This window comes from Bemisia tabaci, chromosome 4 (assembly GCF_918797505.1).
Source record: "Bemisia tabaci chromosome 4, PGI_BMITA_v3".
NCBI classification, from domain to species: Eukaryota; Metazoa; Arthropoda; class Insecta; order Hemiptera; family Aleyrodidae; genus Bemisia; species Bemisia tabaci.
Window position 1 is genome coordinate 31,844,051 of NC_092796.1, and position 16,638 is coordinate 31,860,688.

The 16,638-nt window shown below is 39.2% G+C and overlaps 1 protein-coding gene across 2 annotated transcripts in view; it reads left to right on the forward strand.

Annotated features, from left to right (window-relative positions):
- Positions 1 to 16,379, forward strand: part of LOC109035441 (caudal type homeobox) — a 67,933-nt gene extending 51,554 nt beyond the window's left edge. For both annotated transcript variants that reach the window (XM_072299698.1, XM_019049083.2), the window contains 2 exons: positions 6,156 to 6,301; positions 8,103 to 16,379. In XM_072299698.1, the coding sequence (XP_072155799.1) occupies positions 6,156 to 6,301; positions 8,103 to 8,183 (227 nt within the window). In that variant the 3' untranslated portion in view covers positions 8,184 to 16,379. The remainder of the gene's footprint in view (positions 1 to 6,155; positions 6,302 to 8,102) is intronic.
- Positions 16,380 to 16,638: the final 259 nt, after the last annotated feature.

Sequence of the window (16,638 nt, forward strand, 5' to 3'; positions counted from 1 at the left end):
AGTTATCAGGGGCGCACTTGTTTACTTACTCGTCGCGCACCTTATCGCACCGAGAAATGTGGAAAAAGGAGGCGAAAAAAGAAGGGGGGAAGGGAAACACGGGGGGGGGGACATGGGGAGGGGGGCTGAACGATTGTTGCATGCACCAAACACAATTTTGCCCTGGTTCCGTTAGTGAACGGCGGCGACGCGTTGCGTCGTCGTGCGCCTGGAGTGAAAATTGTCGCCCTCCTGACATGAAAGCCTTACTACTATTTTGGACCGTGTTTAGCGAAAAGGAACCTCGAGCCATTGCATATAAAAAATGTAAGACGCGATGGCGCGGCGTGAGTCGTGAACTCGCAATGCTCTGCTCTATGCTACTAGTTTGAAGCACAATTACGAATACGACAAGCGCACAACAATATGAAAATAAAGTGAGGGAAAGGATGCGCGTTAACGACGGCGCAGAGATACAACTATTCGTACTTGATGGACGTCCGTGCTGCATCTGAAAAATTGAAGGCGCGATGACGCGAAGCGTGAGCTCTCAATGCCTGCTATATGCTGTCAGTGAGGTGCCGATCAGATTCGGGAGAAAAGTTAAAAAAGAGGCCTGAACACATCTCTCCTACCTTCGGCTGTGTCACGCACGTAGTGCTTGATGCACCATTACAAATAAGACAAACGGAAACAAACAAACAAACAAACACAATACGGAAATGAAGCTAGGAAAATGATGCACGTTTACAACGGCGCAGAGATACAACTATTCGTACTTGATGGACGTCCGTGCTGCATCTGAAAAATTGAAGGCGCGATGACGCGAAGCGTGAGCTCTCAATGCTCTTCTATATGCTGTCAATGAGGTGTCGCTCAGATTCGGGAGAAAAGTTAAAAAGGAGGAATTGCTTTCCTGCTAAAAATTTACTAAAAGTGAGCCTTTTTCGTATTTTTATTCAAGTTCATTTACAATGGCGAAAGTGCCAAACCACGTATCTCCATTGCGGTTTTTCAAAATCTCCACTCCAATTGTACTTTTTTGAAGGGAAACAAGCTAACTTGATAGCTTGAAATTCATACAGAATATTCTGCTGACAAAGCGGAAACATCAAGGAAGTTTTCAAGAAATTATGTTGATTAGGTAATTTTCTGAAGAAAAAAGTAACATATGATAGGAAGTCTACAACGTCGTAAACAGACATACGTATGCAAAGAGATGGAACAGGACTCTCATTAGAATCGATGATTTATAGAGCTTCCATCTCAAAACGAATCATTTTAGTGGAGTATCAATTCAGTAAAACACAAATTTATTGCCGCTATTGAGGACCGGTCGTCGATTTTAATGATGCTCAGATTTATGAATCTCTGCAGAGGCAATACGATGACACGACTGAGTATGGATTCTAATATCTTATCGATCGTAAAACAACCCAACCTCGGATCTTGATTGTGGATCTTGACAATTTCTGCTTATGCTTTATTTTTTCGACGGGCTATTGCTCATGCTCAACTTATAGAAGCTGCGAAATTTTTGTAGAATAAATAATATTGTTAAACAAACGAAGAAAATTGAGAAAAAATTACGTTTTTAAAGGATGTTTATTTATTTCATCCTTTAGAATTTTCTAACGAATTGGTTTCGTCAATTTAATTTTAAATTGACGGGAAATTTGCAACGCCGCAAACTGAAACACATAATTCGCTACTCTCACCTTTGCTTTTGACTTCAGTCAGAGAAATGTAATCTTTTTTGCGGTTTTCTTTCCTCTGTCTCTTTTCCGCAGAGCTGTGTCCGTGAATTCAAACTTCTCCTTCATACAAAAGAACCAGAATCCTGGTCAAAATTTGAAGAAAGCTCGATTTGAAAATATGATTGCTGCTGTCTTTGGTGACACGACGACAGTTCTAATATCCCAGAAATGGTAGTTTTCAATTTGGGAGATTCAGCATGTCCTTTTCGATATAGCTAAGTGTAGAATGATTGTGACAATTAAATCAATCATGTTTACCCATCGAAGGCCAAAGTGTGAAATCACGTACCTCCGTTATGTTGAAGGTATCCTGTCATGCTATATTTTTGCTGTAAAAAACTAGTCAACGTAATTTCTTGAACACCTCCTCGATTTTTCCTAATAAATTTCAAGCTGTTAAGTTGACTTGTTTCATTTCGAAAAAATAAAATAGGAGCGGGAATTTTAAAACACCGCGATGGAGGCACGCAGGGGCGGATCCAGCAATCTGGCAACACAGGATTACCTCCATTCAAACCTATGTTAAATAATCGATTCTTCTCGGAGCACCTGGCCCCTTCAAGAATAGATACATTTCCATAGGTTTATATGGAGAAAATACAATGTTGCCAATTTGCTGAATCCGCCAGTGGAAGCACGTGGTTTTGCGCTTCAGCCATCGTCATATTTCTTGGGCACTGTTTAACCTGTATCTATAGCTCAACTACCAAGAAAACATTAAAAATGTAAAAAGCCTTAAATTTTCTCGGACAAGCCGACAACTGTGAAAGTTCCGAGAAGAAGTAACAGGATCTACTCGCGTGGGTGCTGGGACTAATCCATAATAATCAGTGGTATGGCGTGCTTTGCGAGCTATCGATTGATCTGTCATTTAAATCTATGGAAAAAGATCGATAAACAGGGTGTTCGCAAGGAACACTTTTATAATCGATTCTTTACCACAGCTTCAAAAGGGGAAATATCGATGATCGATCATTCACGCCACACCACTGATGATAATGGTAACGGTGCGTCAAGTTTACTGTTTAGTTGGGACTACTCGCGTTGACACGAGCATGAGGTTCCTGGTTCACCCTTATCTAGACGGAAGAGATCCACCCAGCATCTCATCTGAATCGAATTTGTCCATTATCTGATGAGCCCCAGAATCAACCACTTTTATATGAGCTGAAGGCTCGTCAGGAAATCGACTTGTTGGATTGTGTATCGACTGATTCAACTAGCGGTTAACTCGAAGCGCAAACGCAGTTTGCATATGAGAGGAATGACACAGTCACTCCACTCTGAGAGCGAGCCAAGGAACTGCACTAAAGCGAACTTTGCAGGAAACAGCGGGTTGGTTATTGGCATTGATAGACAAAACGATATGCAAGGAAGACAAATGGGAAATGGAGCTATCCTATTGGTGGAAGCGTGTGGTTACGATGGATAAAGGAGGTGAGTTATATAGATCAACTAATAGCAACGCACGAAAAGCATTCAGAATTTTTTCCTTTATACGAAAAACCTGTATCAATCCATAGAATCGTTCCTCAATCCATTTGCTTTCTTTGCCTACCGCTTTGTCTATCAATTTCAAAAAGTAGCCTGCTGGATAGGAGCTCGAGCTCCATTCTGCCCAGCCAAGGAGGAACGCCTCATATTTCGGACACTGGAAATCCTTTTGACTAAATAGGTAGTAATTTTTGTTAAAAAAAAAAAAACTTTAAAAAACTTGTAAAAAAGCACCCCCTCCCCCCCGGATTCGCCTATACAGTACGGGTAGTTTGGATCACCTCGTAGTGATCGGTAGTCAACGAAGCGGTAATGCCACCTTAAATACTTACTTTGACATCTCAGCAGCATTCTGCCGAGCTAAGGAAGAACGCCGTATGAACATTCGAGAGTTGCCAAGTTTCCTTCGATGAAACATCCATTTTAAAGGAGAGTAATACCTATTTTTCCTTGAAATTTTCAGGACCTTTAGGTGAAATTGCGAACAACGGTATCATAAAAATTGGAAGAAAACTATTCATAAGTTTATACCAGGAGATTCTTGTTTTATCGATCGAAATTTGGCAACGCCTGAAGGTTCATACGGCGTTTTTCCTTAGCACGGCAGCATTGTCGTGATCTCGTTGCCTTATTAATGCAAAACTCTGACCATTTCGTCCGTGCGTTTCATGAGGTTGGATTGTTTTTCCTGTTTTGTTTTTTTTGTTTTTTGTTTTTTTTTTGTTTTTTGTTTTGAGTGAAGGGAGGTGCAGGTCGCCCAGCGCCGAAGGGATGAAATTGCACGGACTGGGTGACTGGCCGACGACGGTGAAGGGTGCGATATCGGGAAAACAATAATGCGAGAGGGATGATTTACGGCCTGTCTTGGGGCTCTGCTCTTTGATGAGCTGGCGGCAGCGGCCGCGACGGAGGTTTCAAAGGCCCCGATTCCATTTACACTTGCCGGAATGGACTGATTTTGTTTTCACCGAGCACTCTGCCGTGCTAAGGAAAAACGTCGTATGATCATTCGGGTGTTGCCAAGTTTCCTTCGATTAAAACCGAATTTTCTAGGAAAATTGCAAATATTATTTTCTAAAATTTTCAGACAATTTTGTGCGCAATTGAATCTAAAATATCTGAAAATTTCAAGGTAAAATAAACATGAGTGTTGTCGAAAATGCATGTTTTATTAAGGGAAATTTGGCAACTCTCGAATGTTCATACGGCGTTTTTCTTTAGCACGGCAGCAGTAATCGGTCACAAGATTCTCAACAAATCCGCGATGTTCTTCGGCGAGGTTGTCAAATAGTGGAAAACGGGGTCTGCCGCAAGCGTATTTGATGTGTAGCAGAGTCGGACTGGCCATCGGCAAATACGCCCTCCTGACGCATCAAAGACGCGCCCCTCTGTCAGATACAGCAAAATAAGAGAGAAAAAGTTATGACCGAGGGAAAATGCGGAAAATTCATAAATGAACGGGAGAATAGAAAGTAAGAGTGAAGTAAGGTCCTCGTACGCATGATAGTGGTGAATGGAGGTCCTGAAACCAGACATGGGAAATAAGGAAAATGCTGGAAAATTGATGTTTCGGTTTTTCTTTATTTGCTGAATTAAGATTATTTCGTATCCGTAGCTCAATTTTTGAAGAAGAGAATGTCAAAAATTTGGACATACTAGTTTAATGAAGCTGTAATGAATGACAATTATTTCACTCACTAGCAGACATTCGATTAAATAAAGTGCAAACTTATGCTATTACGCTTCATTGCTTTTAGCTTTCGCTATTGCGCGAAAAATTGGGCATTCTCCGTACTAACATTAGCTTTGAGGTATTGAAAATTCTTCTCGATCACAATTTTTGAAAAGAGGATGATGAGCGTCATTAAGTGGGGAAATCAAAATAGCTCTCGAAAGATCGGTAAAAAATTCTTTTCTTCGAAATTTTCACATTTTTGGTAACATAGAGAAGCTTTATCACCCCCCCTTTCTCATCCGCCATGTGTCACCCTCTCTAGTACAATCAATTTTTAGACGTTCGCTCTTTTAACAGCTTGAGACACCTCTAACACTTTTTTCTTTTCAAAATAATAACTGAATAGGGCATATCCTATTTTCGGCTTCGTTGCTCACGTAGCCCTTGAAGCATCACAACAAATGAAACAAACGAAAGTGACACAATATGGAAATAGAGCAAATGGAAAGACGGCGCAGAGATACAACTATTCGTGTTTGCTGGATGTCTGTGTTGCATCTACAAAATTGAAGGCGAGATGGCGCGAGCTGTGAATTCGTGATGTTCCGCAGCTCCGCTTCATGTTGCGAATGAGGTGTCGTGCGAAAAGTTCGGAAACGAGGCTCGATTATTACGGCTCTCCGATTTAAGGCTGTGTTGCTCATACATTCTTTACAGCACCGCTACACATACAAATAAGACGAACCGAAACAAACACAGTATGGAAATAGAGCAAAGTAAAAGGAGGCGCGTTGATGACGGCGCAGAGATACAACTATTCGTACATGATGGATGTCCGTGTTGCATCTGCAAAATTGTAGGCGCGATGGCGCTAGGCGTGAACTCGCAATGCTCCGTTCTATGCTGCCAGTGAGGTGTCGCTCAGTTTCGAGAGACAAATTTAAAAAACTAGGCCCGATAACGTCTCGACTTTGTTGTTCCTTAATTTTTTCTTCCTCTTTCAATTTGAGGTTTGATTCTCATTTTAATGTACTTACAAACCTACATCTACGGCTCGTATGTACCGCGGTCCCTTACAACACGCGTGGCACGTTTTATAAGACAATTTCAAAGTCTAGAAGGTAAACCTCTCCCCTCCCCCACTGTTTCTTGAGAGCTACGCCCGTGGGTGAGCTCCTATGATGATTATAATGGTGTTTTCGGCTGTATATTATTTTCAAATTCCTAATGTTCGTTCCTTCCGCTTTCAGGCAAAACGCGAACGAAAGACAAATACAGGGTTGTCTACACTGATCAACAGAGGCTGGAACTGGAAAAAGAATTCCATTACAGCCGATACATCACCATCAGGCGCAAAGCAGAATTAGCAAGCACACTTGGCCTCTCAGAACGACAGGTGAGTTTTATTGGACAAGTGAATTTTAAATTTTTAATTTAAAATTCTCATGAAGTGAATGGACTAAATTCCGCAATGCAGACCTAATAGTTCTGGCTCGTTTTAGAAACCATGTTTATGCCGTAAGTTTCCCTAAGCAGATAGGTGCCTATATAGTCACCTTTCGGCCAAATTATCATAAGCACCATGCGACATTTCAAAATTTCCTCCGCCATTTTATTTTTTTACAGAGAAATTATTGGTCGAATCTGTTTGAAAATTTCACTGAATTTCTTCGGCAGTACAAAGAAAATTCGGTAAAATTTTCGGACGGCTTTGTTAAACAATTTCTCTGTAAGAAAATAAATTGGCGGCGGAGGTTTTTAAACGTCGCATGGCGCTTGTGATATTTTAGCCGGAAGGTGATACATGGATGAGCACGTCGTTGCAAAACTAATTCCAAATATCCTCTAACCACACGAGATGCTGCTTAATTTGTTTTCTGATTTTTCAACTCTTGAACAGTAAACTAAACAACACGGAACTTAAAATTTTTTGAGTCTTTTCCTCTTTAGGGTGGATTGAGAAATATTTTAAATGCTTCGTGTACCTAGTTTTAATCCTCCTATCAAAGCATAAAAGATGAGAAAAATTAAGCAACGTCAAAAGCAGTTCGGCTGGTTCCTGTTGGAATGCAAATGATTTTTTCTTTCCTGATTGTTCAAGATTTTTCGCTATTTTCTCGCGACTCCAACACGACTGTGCTGAAGGAGTGCGGCATTATGAGCAGATGGACGATTCTAAATCGTTTCTCATAAACAATACGAATTACGAACTACCCAGAAAATTTGTAAATATTTTCCCATGGATTTTCTAGAGATTTAACACATTGATAGATAAACTTCTTCAAAAAAGAATTTTGAAATTGGACAAAATATGGCAACATTCAATAGCTCATACGGTGTTCCTCTCCTCCATCTGGCAGAATAAAACTCAAGATACGCCTTGCCTAGTGAGTTAACTCGTTCCAACGCGTCTTAAAAATCGCCTTCAAAGTTAGGCTTATGCATCCTGCCACAACGATCGCAACTGCTGTAATGTACCCACAAAAATTGTTACCGTTCAGAGGCAGAGGATACTTTGAAGAGATCCTACGTCGTTTTTTTGGGGCGTTAATTATGTTATATCAAATCGGTTAAGTTCCCTTAACAAGTCTTTTATGGGCAATAATGTCACTTTCTTTTCTTCTCTCTCCTTTCCTTCTCACTGAAAAAATATGGTAGATTTTACCATACTCTGACACAGTGATACGAGTATGGTAATAAACACCAGAAACTATGGTAGCATTTATTATATTCTTTTAAGTATCAGCAGAGTTCTAGTGAATACTGCCGTAATTCTAGTTATTTTCACAAAATAGTATAACTGTGTAAAAAATCAAGTAGACTTACGGTAGATGTCACAAAAATGTTTTCTCAGTGGATGTTCATTTTGATGGAGGCTGCAGTCGCATTGGTACATATTTCACAAAGTTAGGCACTATGATAGGCCTTGGCAATGCATACGAGAAAACGGCTAATAATTTCGAGGAAACAAATCAATTTAAAGGAAATTCATTTAACACTTTTCATCCCCTGAAAGCCTCTTTTGGGGGTTTCCACTGTATTATTTGTCATTTTCAATCGCATCTCGGGCACCTTCTCGTTTGGTATACGAACCAAAATCTATCCGGCAGCACAAGCGGCTGCCTCTAGTTTTCTCTTGAAATAATGTGACGCTATGTTCATTTGCACGAATTTGGAACATTTTTTTTTTGTTTCAGGTCAAAATATGGTTCCAAAACAGAAGAGCGAAAGAAAGGAAGCAATCGAAGAAACGAGAGGAGCTGATTTTCAAACACTGAAACCACGAATCAAGTTTGAGAACTGCAATGTGATAAGGTTATTACTCGACTGAAGCTGCGTGAAAACTGTGTCGACGTCCAATTTGCAATTCGTTTATGTTTCCTACGAAAACTCGACGGAATCGCCACCAAAATCGGCACATTTCCAGTCGCGATTCTTGAAAGTTGGTAAAACTTTCAAGAAACTTTCAACAACTTGCAAAATTGCCACATGGAAAAGATTAAATTGCTGATCTAACCATTCAATTGCTAAAAAAAAGTGCGACTGCAATGTTTCAATGTAGATTTCACAACAAAAAAATGCTATTTTAACCACCCCCGTGGTTGAATTAGCTTACAATAGTGGTTAAAGTAGCATTTTTTTGTTGTAAAATCTACGTTGAAACCTTCCAGTCACTTTTTTTTAGCAATTGAATTGTAAAATCAGAAATTTAATTTTTACTGCACATTTCTTGCAATTTTTGCCAGCCGAGTACGACCAAATTCTCAGATCTTTTGTTGTACACTTTCCAGGCTTGTTTCCAACCTCTTTGTAAAATCTGTACATATTGCGCTACCTCAATGTAATTGTAAAAACTTAATGCCCAAAGTTAAAGTGGAATTTTATATTTTGTTGTACTCTACGAAATTTTTGTTACATTGTTAGGAAATGAGTGGAATTACCCACTCTCGCACATGTAAATAGACGGAGAATTCTGCTAGCTTGAGGATCGATTTATCGAAAGAATAGTTATTGATCGTTGGATTAGTTATGCGTTGAATGCGTCGAATAGTTATATTGCTGCTTTTTGTGATTACCATAATAAGTCATTCTGGAGAAGTTTCATCTGATCTGTATAAAATTCATACAGCGTTCAGCGATCATGGATGGATAAAAACTCCATACTTCCCTTCCCGTGCTAACTTGCTCTACACAGACTGTGAAAAGTGTTTATTGTCTATATGTTACAGTATTTAGATACACCAAGATCCAGTTGCGTGGCGTGAATTGCGATGTGTCGATTGTTATGCCATTTAAACCTATGGAAAAGGATCGATAGACAGGGTGTTCGCAGCGAACACCTTAATAATCGATTCTTTATCATAGGTTTAAATGGCATAACAATCGATACATCGCAATTCACGCCACGCCACTGCCAAGACCCCTCCACCCCGATCCCCGAATAACGCCCAGAGTAAATAAACATCGAATCATTCATATATATATTAAAAAATAAGTCTCAATTAGACACCGATTTGAAAAAACTGACTGATGCTGGTTCACACCTAAGTTCACTTTGCCACATAGTCTGCGTTTTTTTATTAATCACGTTTTCGCCTATTGAGTCAGCGCTACCGAAACTGATGAATATTATTATTTTATTCTCGATAAAAAACGAGGATTTTGTTCTCCATGTTCCTGAACTTCCAATGAGTGACAGATTCGCAGGTAGCTGGAGTCCCGAATTTAAATGAACAGGTCTATTAGACAGTTGAATACTGGTTCAAGTTGAAAAAAGACGCATATCTTATTCAGTCCGAGATCTATTTTAAGAAAAACAGAGTAACTCATCTCTCTTTTCGTGAAAAAGCAGTCGGTAGTAAGCTGTCTCACGTGCCACGAGCTTTAATGGTAAAAATTGATAACAGACTTGGTTATCATCATCGTGGGAACCAGTGGCGTGGTGTGAATTGCGATATATCGATTGTTATGCCATTTAAACCTAGGATAAAGAATCGATTATTAAGGTTCCATAGGTTTAAATGGCATAACAATCGATACATCGCAATTCACGCCACGCAACTGGTGGGAACTGGATCACAATTGGACATATTTCTATCAAATGGAACTAAGCGCCAATTTGAGTTCCTTTTGAGGAATCTAGGATCCCGGATAGCGCGTTCTCTCAAACGAACCTAAACGCCATGGAAAAGCATTGCGAGTATAGGACGGAATAAGCCGGACGCCCGATTCCGCAGCCAATCCAAGCCCCCCCTCTACCTTCCTCACCCTATGGCGCTTAGGTCCGTTTGATAGAAATACGTCCAATTAATTGACTCCAAATGTCAGCCGTTGAGTTGAGACAAAACATAAAAAAAAAGAAAAAAGATCACAATCTGAGTCAATCGGTCAGTTGTGCTGGTTACAGAATCGTGTTTCGATGCTTGATTCTCGTAGATTTGACAAAAATAATGGGATATTTTTAAATAGCAACCTCATATGTTCAATATAGATCGAGTTATCACGCTTTGAAAAATCCGGTTTATGACGTCATCCGCCGCGGTAGTAACACACTTGGTTTTGTCCATTCCTCATTGCTTTTATCCGGGTTTCACGTTTAGTAACCAGTGAAAATTCGTGTTTCCCTGACTGATGAAAGCAAGGTGAAAGAAACCAAGGGTGTCACTACTGTAGTAAATGATGTCATAAACCGAAGTTTTCAAAGCGCGCGGTATCTCGGTAATATTGAACGGAGAAAGTTGTTGTTTGGACAAATCTTATTATGTACAGCTAATCTACGTGAGTCCAGCATCAAAACACAATTATGTGACCAGCGCAACTGACCCTTTTTGCAAATGACGGATATGGGTTGGGCCGCGAAGCGGTCAGGGGGTGACCCGGACCCCCTAATCTATCAATAATTAAATTAATGCCAGATGTAAACTTGTGTTTCCCAAAAGAGTTGGCTCTTGATAGTTTTCGAATTGACAGCACACAGCTCTGCCGTGCTAAGGAAAAACGCCGTAGGAACATTCGAGAGTTGCCAATTTTCCTCCGATTAAAACCGAATTTTCTGGGAAAATTGCAAGTACTATTTTCCAAAATTTTCAGACAGTTTTTTACGCAATTTAATCTAAAATATATGAAAATTTCCATGAAAAATAAGTATTCCTCTCCTTTAAAATTGACATTTCATCGAAGGAAATTTGGCAACTCTCGAATTTTCATACGGCGTTCTTTCTTAGCACGGCAGAGTTCGTCTCTGTAGTACAGTTGTTTCCCCTCCTAAATTTCCAAGTAGATCCCAATTTTCCTACAATGATCTCGTGCAAAGGAAATGTTCAGAATTTCTCCGATTGAATTTTGAAGGTACGAGTTTCTCTGTTATGTAATTTTATATTCCAAAGAATGGATCGGAATTCAAGTTGATATATGGCGCTACTGTTTGTAAATAACATTTAATTGTTTTAAGCCATTTTTTTTTAAGTTTCTTATAACTTAATGGAAACTTGCTAAAATTTGAAAAACAAAATTAAATGCTCAATGTCGCTTTGAAATGGATACACCTCTTTGTAAATACAGAATTCTGTAATCTGAGCGCGATGTCTTAAACATACATGATGGCAAGGAGAGAATTGATTTTATCGAAGATACAACCCCTATCATTCCTGCAATGAGCTATCAAGTTTGTGCAAACGATGTCGAAAACTGAAAAAAAAACTGTGGTACAAACGACATTTATTCACTTTTTGTCACGGGTTACAGTGAAGTTTTTGTACTTTTAACCATCGAAGTTCTCGCTTCTCTATGCCACGTTAGAGCACGAGTTGAAAGTGTTTTTCAAGGTGTCTCAGAGGATATAATGCAACTTTACGTAAAGTTATACATCGCTATTCAGACAAAAACCAAACTGTCTGCTTAATTTTGTTCTTTAAAATTAACTAATTTGCAAAGGCGTTGTGAACATTAGTTTAGATTTTGAATTGATTCACTGTAAAAATCCATTACTTTCAATTTATGATGTATGCGTCGGAAGAGATATCATTCTCTATTTCGAAGGAAGAAGTATGTTTGAGTAGCTTGGAGGACAGGGCGCACAAGTGCAGTTTTTGAAAAAATTGGCATTCATAAATTCAATTCTAAAACTAGTTTGAAAGTATATTCTGTGAAAAATGCACAACTAAAATCCAACTTTAAAGCATCGAAAAGTGAGTTTAAACTTCCTTTTTGCCATGAGGCTTCATGTAATTTTGAAACTTTTAACGCGTATTTCTTGAAATAGCAAAAATTGCAATTATGCGCCTTATCCTCCAAGCTTCCTGTATTATGTTGTGGAATTTTTTCTTATAATTGTTTTACACGCAAAATACTATTCCTTATATCATCGAATAATCTCTGCAGATCAGAATTCTAAGTAATTTCCATTAATGTATTTCCTCATTGCAGAAGTACACAAAGGGTTAATGCTGTCCGCCGTTATAGCAGAGTTGTCCCATTTGCAGTACCCATTTTGGTATGTAACTCATCAAACTCAAGTGATTTTCCCTCGTAACAGATTCTCTCCGTTAAGGAAGATATTTTTTTTTCTTTTGCCTCTAGAATTTTAGATCAATTTATGTCATTCCATCAAAATATGCGGGCAATGGCTCGTATCTTATGACCTATAATCTATCAAAAATTCCTACAGGGTGTTTGTCTTGGAATGGTAGAGCCTTGCTTTAGCAGTTAATTTTCAAGTGCAATGAATTCGAAGCGATCTGTAGACATTTCCCCTGAAAATCTAAGCACGAAGCTATGGATTTTAGTACACTACACCTGTGATTCCCTCATTCCTTACATTTTCTATATCCTAGGAATGTTGTAAGAAATTTTAGCCAAAATGTTTAGACCAAATGGATTATACATGATCAAATATACCTACACAATTCTAATGCCCTTTCTCGCCTCTCACAAATAAGACGCACCAAAACTTTAATGTTGTTCTATTTCGTTCGCATTGTCCGAAAATGAGCTCCTGCGAATGGCTTATTAAGCCTTTTAAGCAATACTTTGCAGTTATCTTTAACACCATGCCTGCCTTACTCGAGCAAGAATCATTCCGGTTATTTTAATTGAATTGATCCACATTTTCTGTAATTTTGAAACTGTCACGTTTCAATTGTTAAGCTTTTATTATAGGGTAAAATTAGACACAATTTTATTTACTTAATTGTATAGAAATTGTAAAAAAATACTCATTATCATTTGTTTAAATCAATCAGAAATATATATATATTCTTAAGTTCATTATAAAATCTGTTCACTCCTTTTTACGTGTGCCTTTCAATAATTGATTCCGCCCGCGTTGATTCGTAGCCAATTTTTCCATCAAGAGGAATGTCCACCGTCGCACAGTGGATCGAGTCAATCAGAGAGGTCCGACATGAAAATTTTTGACAAAAACTGCGAATTTTGATGTTTATTTCGTCACATTTTAAATTTTAAGGAGTGCTTCTGGAAGAAAACCAATGGAACCACTTTTGGTCACTTGGACCACTCCGGAGAGTTCAAATAGTTGTATCATTGCGCCGTAAGAATGTGACGGAAGATTTAAATGAAAATAGCCACCATGCACGCTGGGCGTGTCGATTTCCTCTGAAATTTTTGCAGTGGTGAATGCATAGCTGAAGTGCGCTTCAGCTAGAATTGTATTTACAAATGGGTGGTTTTTCTACGAGGATTAAAAATAAACGAGTGGCACGGAATATAACAAAAGAATATGAACTATGCAAAACGATAATCCGGGTATCGGAACTTGGCTGATTAGAAAACGCCTGCAAATGCGGCGTGATACCTCACACATTCCGGAGAGTTCAAATAGTTGTATCATTGCGCCTTAGAAATGCGACGGAAAATTACAATTGAAATAGCTTTCATGCACGCTGGCCTTTTCGATTTCCGTTAACATTTTTGCAGGCATGAATGCGCTTAAGTGCGCTTCAGCTAGAATTGTATTTACAAATGGGTGGTTTTTCTACGAGGATTAAAAATAAACGAGTGGTACGGAATATAACAAAAGAATATGAACTATGCAAAACGATAATCCGGGTATCGGAACTAAGCTGTTTTGAAAACGCCTTCAAATGCGGCGTGATACCTCACGCATTCCGGATAGTTCAAATAGTTGTATCATTGCGCCGTATGAAAGTGACGGAAGATTTAAATGGAAATAGCCTTCATGCAGGCTCGCCACATCTCATCTCGGGCCCTGGTACCAGTTTTAAGGTCCGGGCCCCAAGCACGAAGGGGGGGGGGGTCCGAGGGGCATCCCCCGAGAAATTTTAGAATTTATACGACTAATCGGACGCATTTTGAAGCTTTCATAAAGAATTTTTCCATCAATTTCTGCGGAATGATTATGTTTTTTTTTTTTTTCTACTTTCAGCACAAAATACTTGCGAATTGTTGCATTCAAAACATCTAGAATTTTTTTTTTTTTTTTGGGGGGGGGGAATTTTATACTATTTTCAGTTCTAAGAGGGCCAGGGCCCCCTGGACTTCCCCTTCGTTTGTCTATGGCAAGGGAGTTGAGTCATGAGCCATTGAAGTCGAGGATGCCCAGACTGGAGACTCTTTAGCATCTGAAGACGGAAGAAAATGAAACGCAGTTACTAAAAATATCCCTCTGTACTGAAAATCTTGAAAATAGATAGAAATTTTCCAAGAAGTATACTTCTTTAAAAATTTAAGAAGAATTCTACAGTGCCCCAGCGTGTTTCTGAAAATCTATACACCTTTTGCGAAATTTTTAGGGTAAACTTTTCACTTTTTCTTACGAAACAAGGGTTGCATGTGAATTCGTAGTGGTTTTTCACGGGTGAACCGGGCCCCCTCCGGGGCCCGGGCCCCAGGGACCCAGTATCCCCCCCCCCCTTGTGGCGGGCCTGCATCGAAGCACAACTTTGAGGTAGACGTCAATTGCACCCGTACACGGCTCATTTTGTCCCGTCCCCCGTTTTTTTTCTCTACACTCTTTTCCTCGTTTTCCCCGCTTATCCCCCCCCCCCCCTTGCGTTCATTTTTTTCTGGACGGTATTGTTCGGATTTCGTATTTTTCCCCGCACTCATTCATTTCATAATGATGGTTAAATTATCCGGCAATACCTTCCTATCATTATTTGTATCGATGGTGAAACTGCACAAATGCGTATTTCGGTTGCAATGAGAAGAAAAATCACTGAAATTTAAAAAAAAAATGACGCCCAGTAGTTTTCTACGTAGAAAATGAAGTATGACAGGAAGTCTGCAACGCCTCAAACCGAGGTACACATTTCCACTATTTCACCATCGACGTTGCGATGCACGATATTGTGCCCTATAACATGGAGCTCCAAGATAATAGAAAGTACTCTCTAGCTTGGTATGGCCAAATCACTTTTCAACCTATTTCCAAATCCATTTTCTCCCATTAGCTAAAATACACCCTTATATACAGTCTTTTCAAAGCGTGCGACTTCTTTTTTTCTTTTAAAAATGCTAAATATATATGCAGTAGTAACAGTTACACAATTATTTTCCTTTAAAATTGACAGTTTTTTTTGGAGGAAGCAAAAACTATTTGCCTGAGAGATTTTTTAGATAATTTTCAAGGAGCAACATTTCAACAACACTGCAATCGCGCTGGTTACTTTTTGCTTGTTGCGATCTAAAAAGACGCATCAAAACTTGAATGTTGTCCTCATTCATTCGCATTAACCAAGGCGTACTTCTGAAAATGGACTAAAGTTTTTATTTAATTTATTTCGTTTTGATTTAATATCTCTTTATATTTTATTTGTATTTTTTGGTGCTGCGTCACAGAGGATGGTATCTAATATGCTCGCTTGAGCCATGCTCTCCTCCAAACTGGCTCGGAGACGTCGCGCCGCACAATAGACCGAGTCAATGGGTGAGGTCGGACAAAATTTGGAAACATTAAAAGCTTATAACTCCACTTAAACACGATTGTGGGGCTCTAAAAGTGGTTCCATTTATTTCCTCGTGGAATATGATTCCGAAGGCACCCCTTGAGATCTAAAATGTGACGAAATAAACATAAAAATTTGCAGTTTTAGTCAAAAATTTCATGTCCGACCTCTCTAACTGACTCGATCCACTGTGCGCCGGTTGTCATTTGATTACGTGCGGAATATATCGAAAATCGCCCACGTGCAGGAAAACCCGGCTTCACGCTGCGGTTTTCCAGAGACAACCATCAATAATTATTTGGAAAACCACTTCAACTTGGAATAAGAAGAAGCGTTTGCGTAAAAGAATTTATGGATGTATGTTTTTCTTAGTCTCCTTTAGGTATTAAGAACATTGTCGAGTCAAATAAGGGCAAAAAACGGTGAACCCGGAACTAATTGTATGTTTGAGTTTTTTGGGCTCATTTTATTCATGACATCAAGGCGAAACGAATGAACTAAAATTTGCCAAAATTCTCCCATAATTTGACCCCGAAACCCCCCCCCCCCCCCAAAACTGAAAATTGACCGGAAAAATCCACGAATTTTTTTAGTAAAATGCGAATGATCTCAGAAACCGCACCTCTGAGCATGAAAAGTAATAGGACTAAACATTTTTTGGGGGTTTTGTTGAGAGAATTTTGGCGAATTATAGTTCATTCGATTCTCCTTGATCTCCTGAATAAAATGAGCCCAAAAAACTCAAACATACAGTTAACTCTGGGTTCAACCCTTATTTGACTCGACTATCTTTCTACGCGGCCTCGAT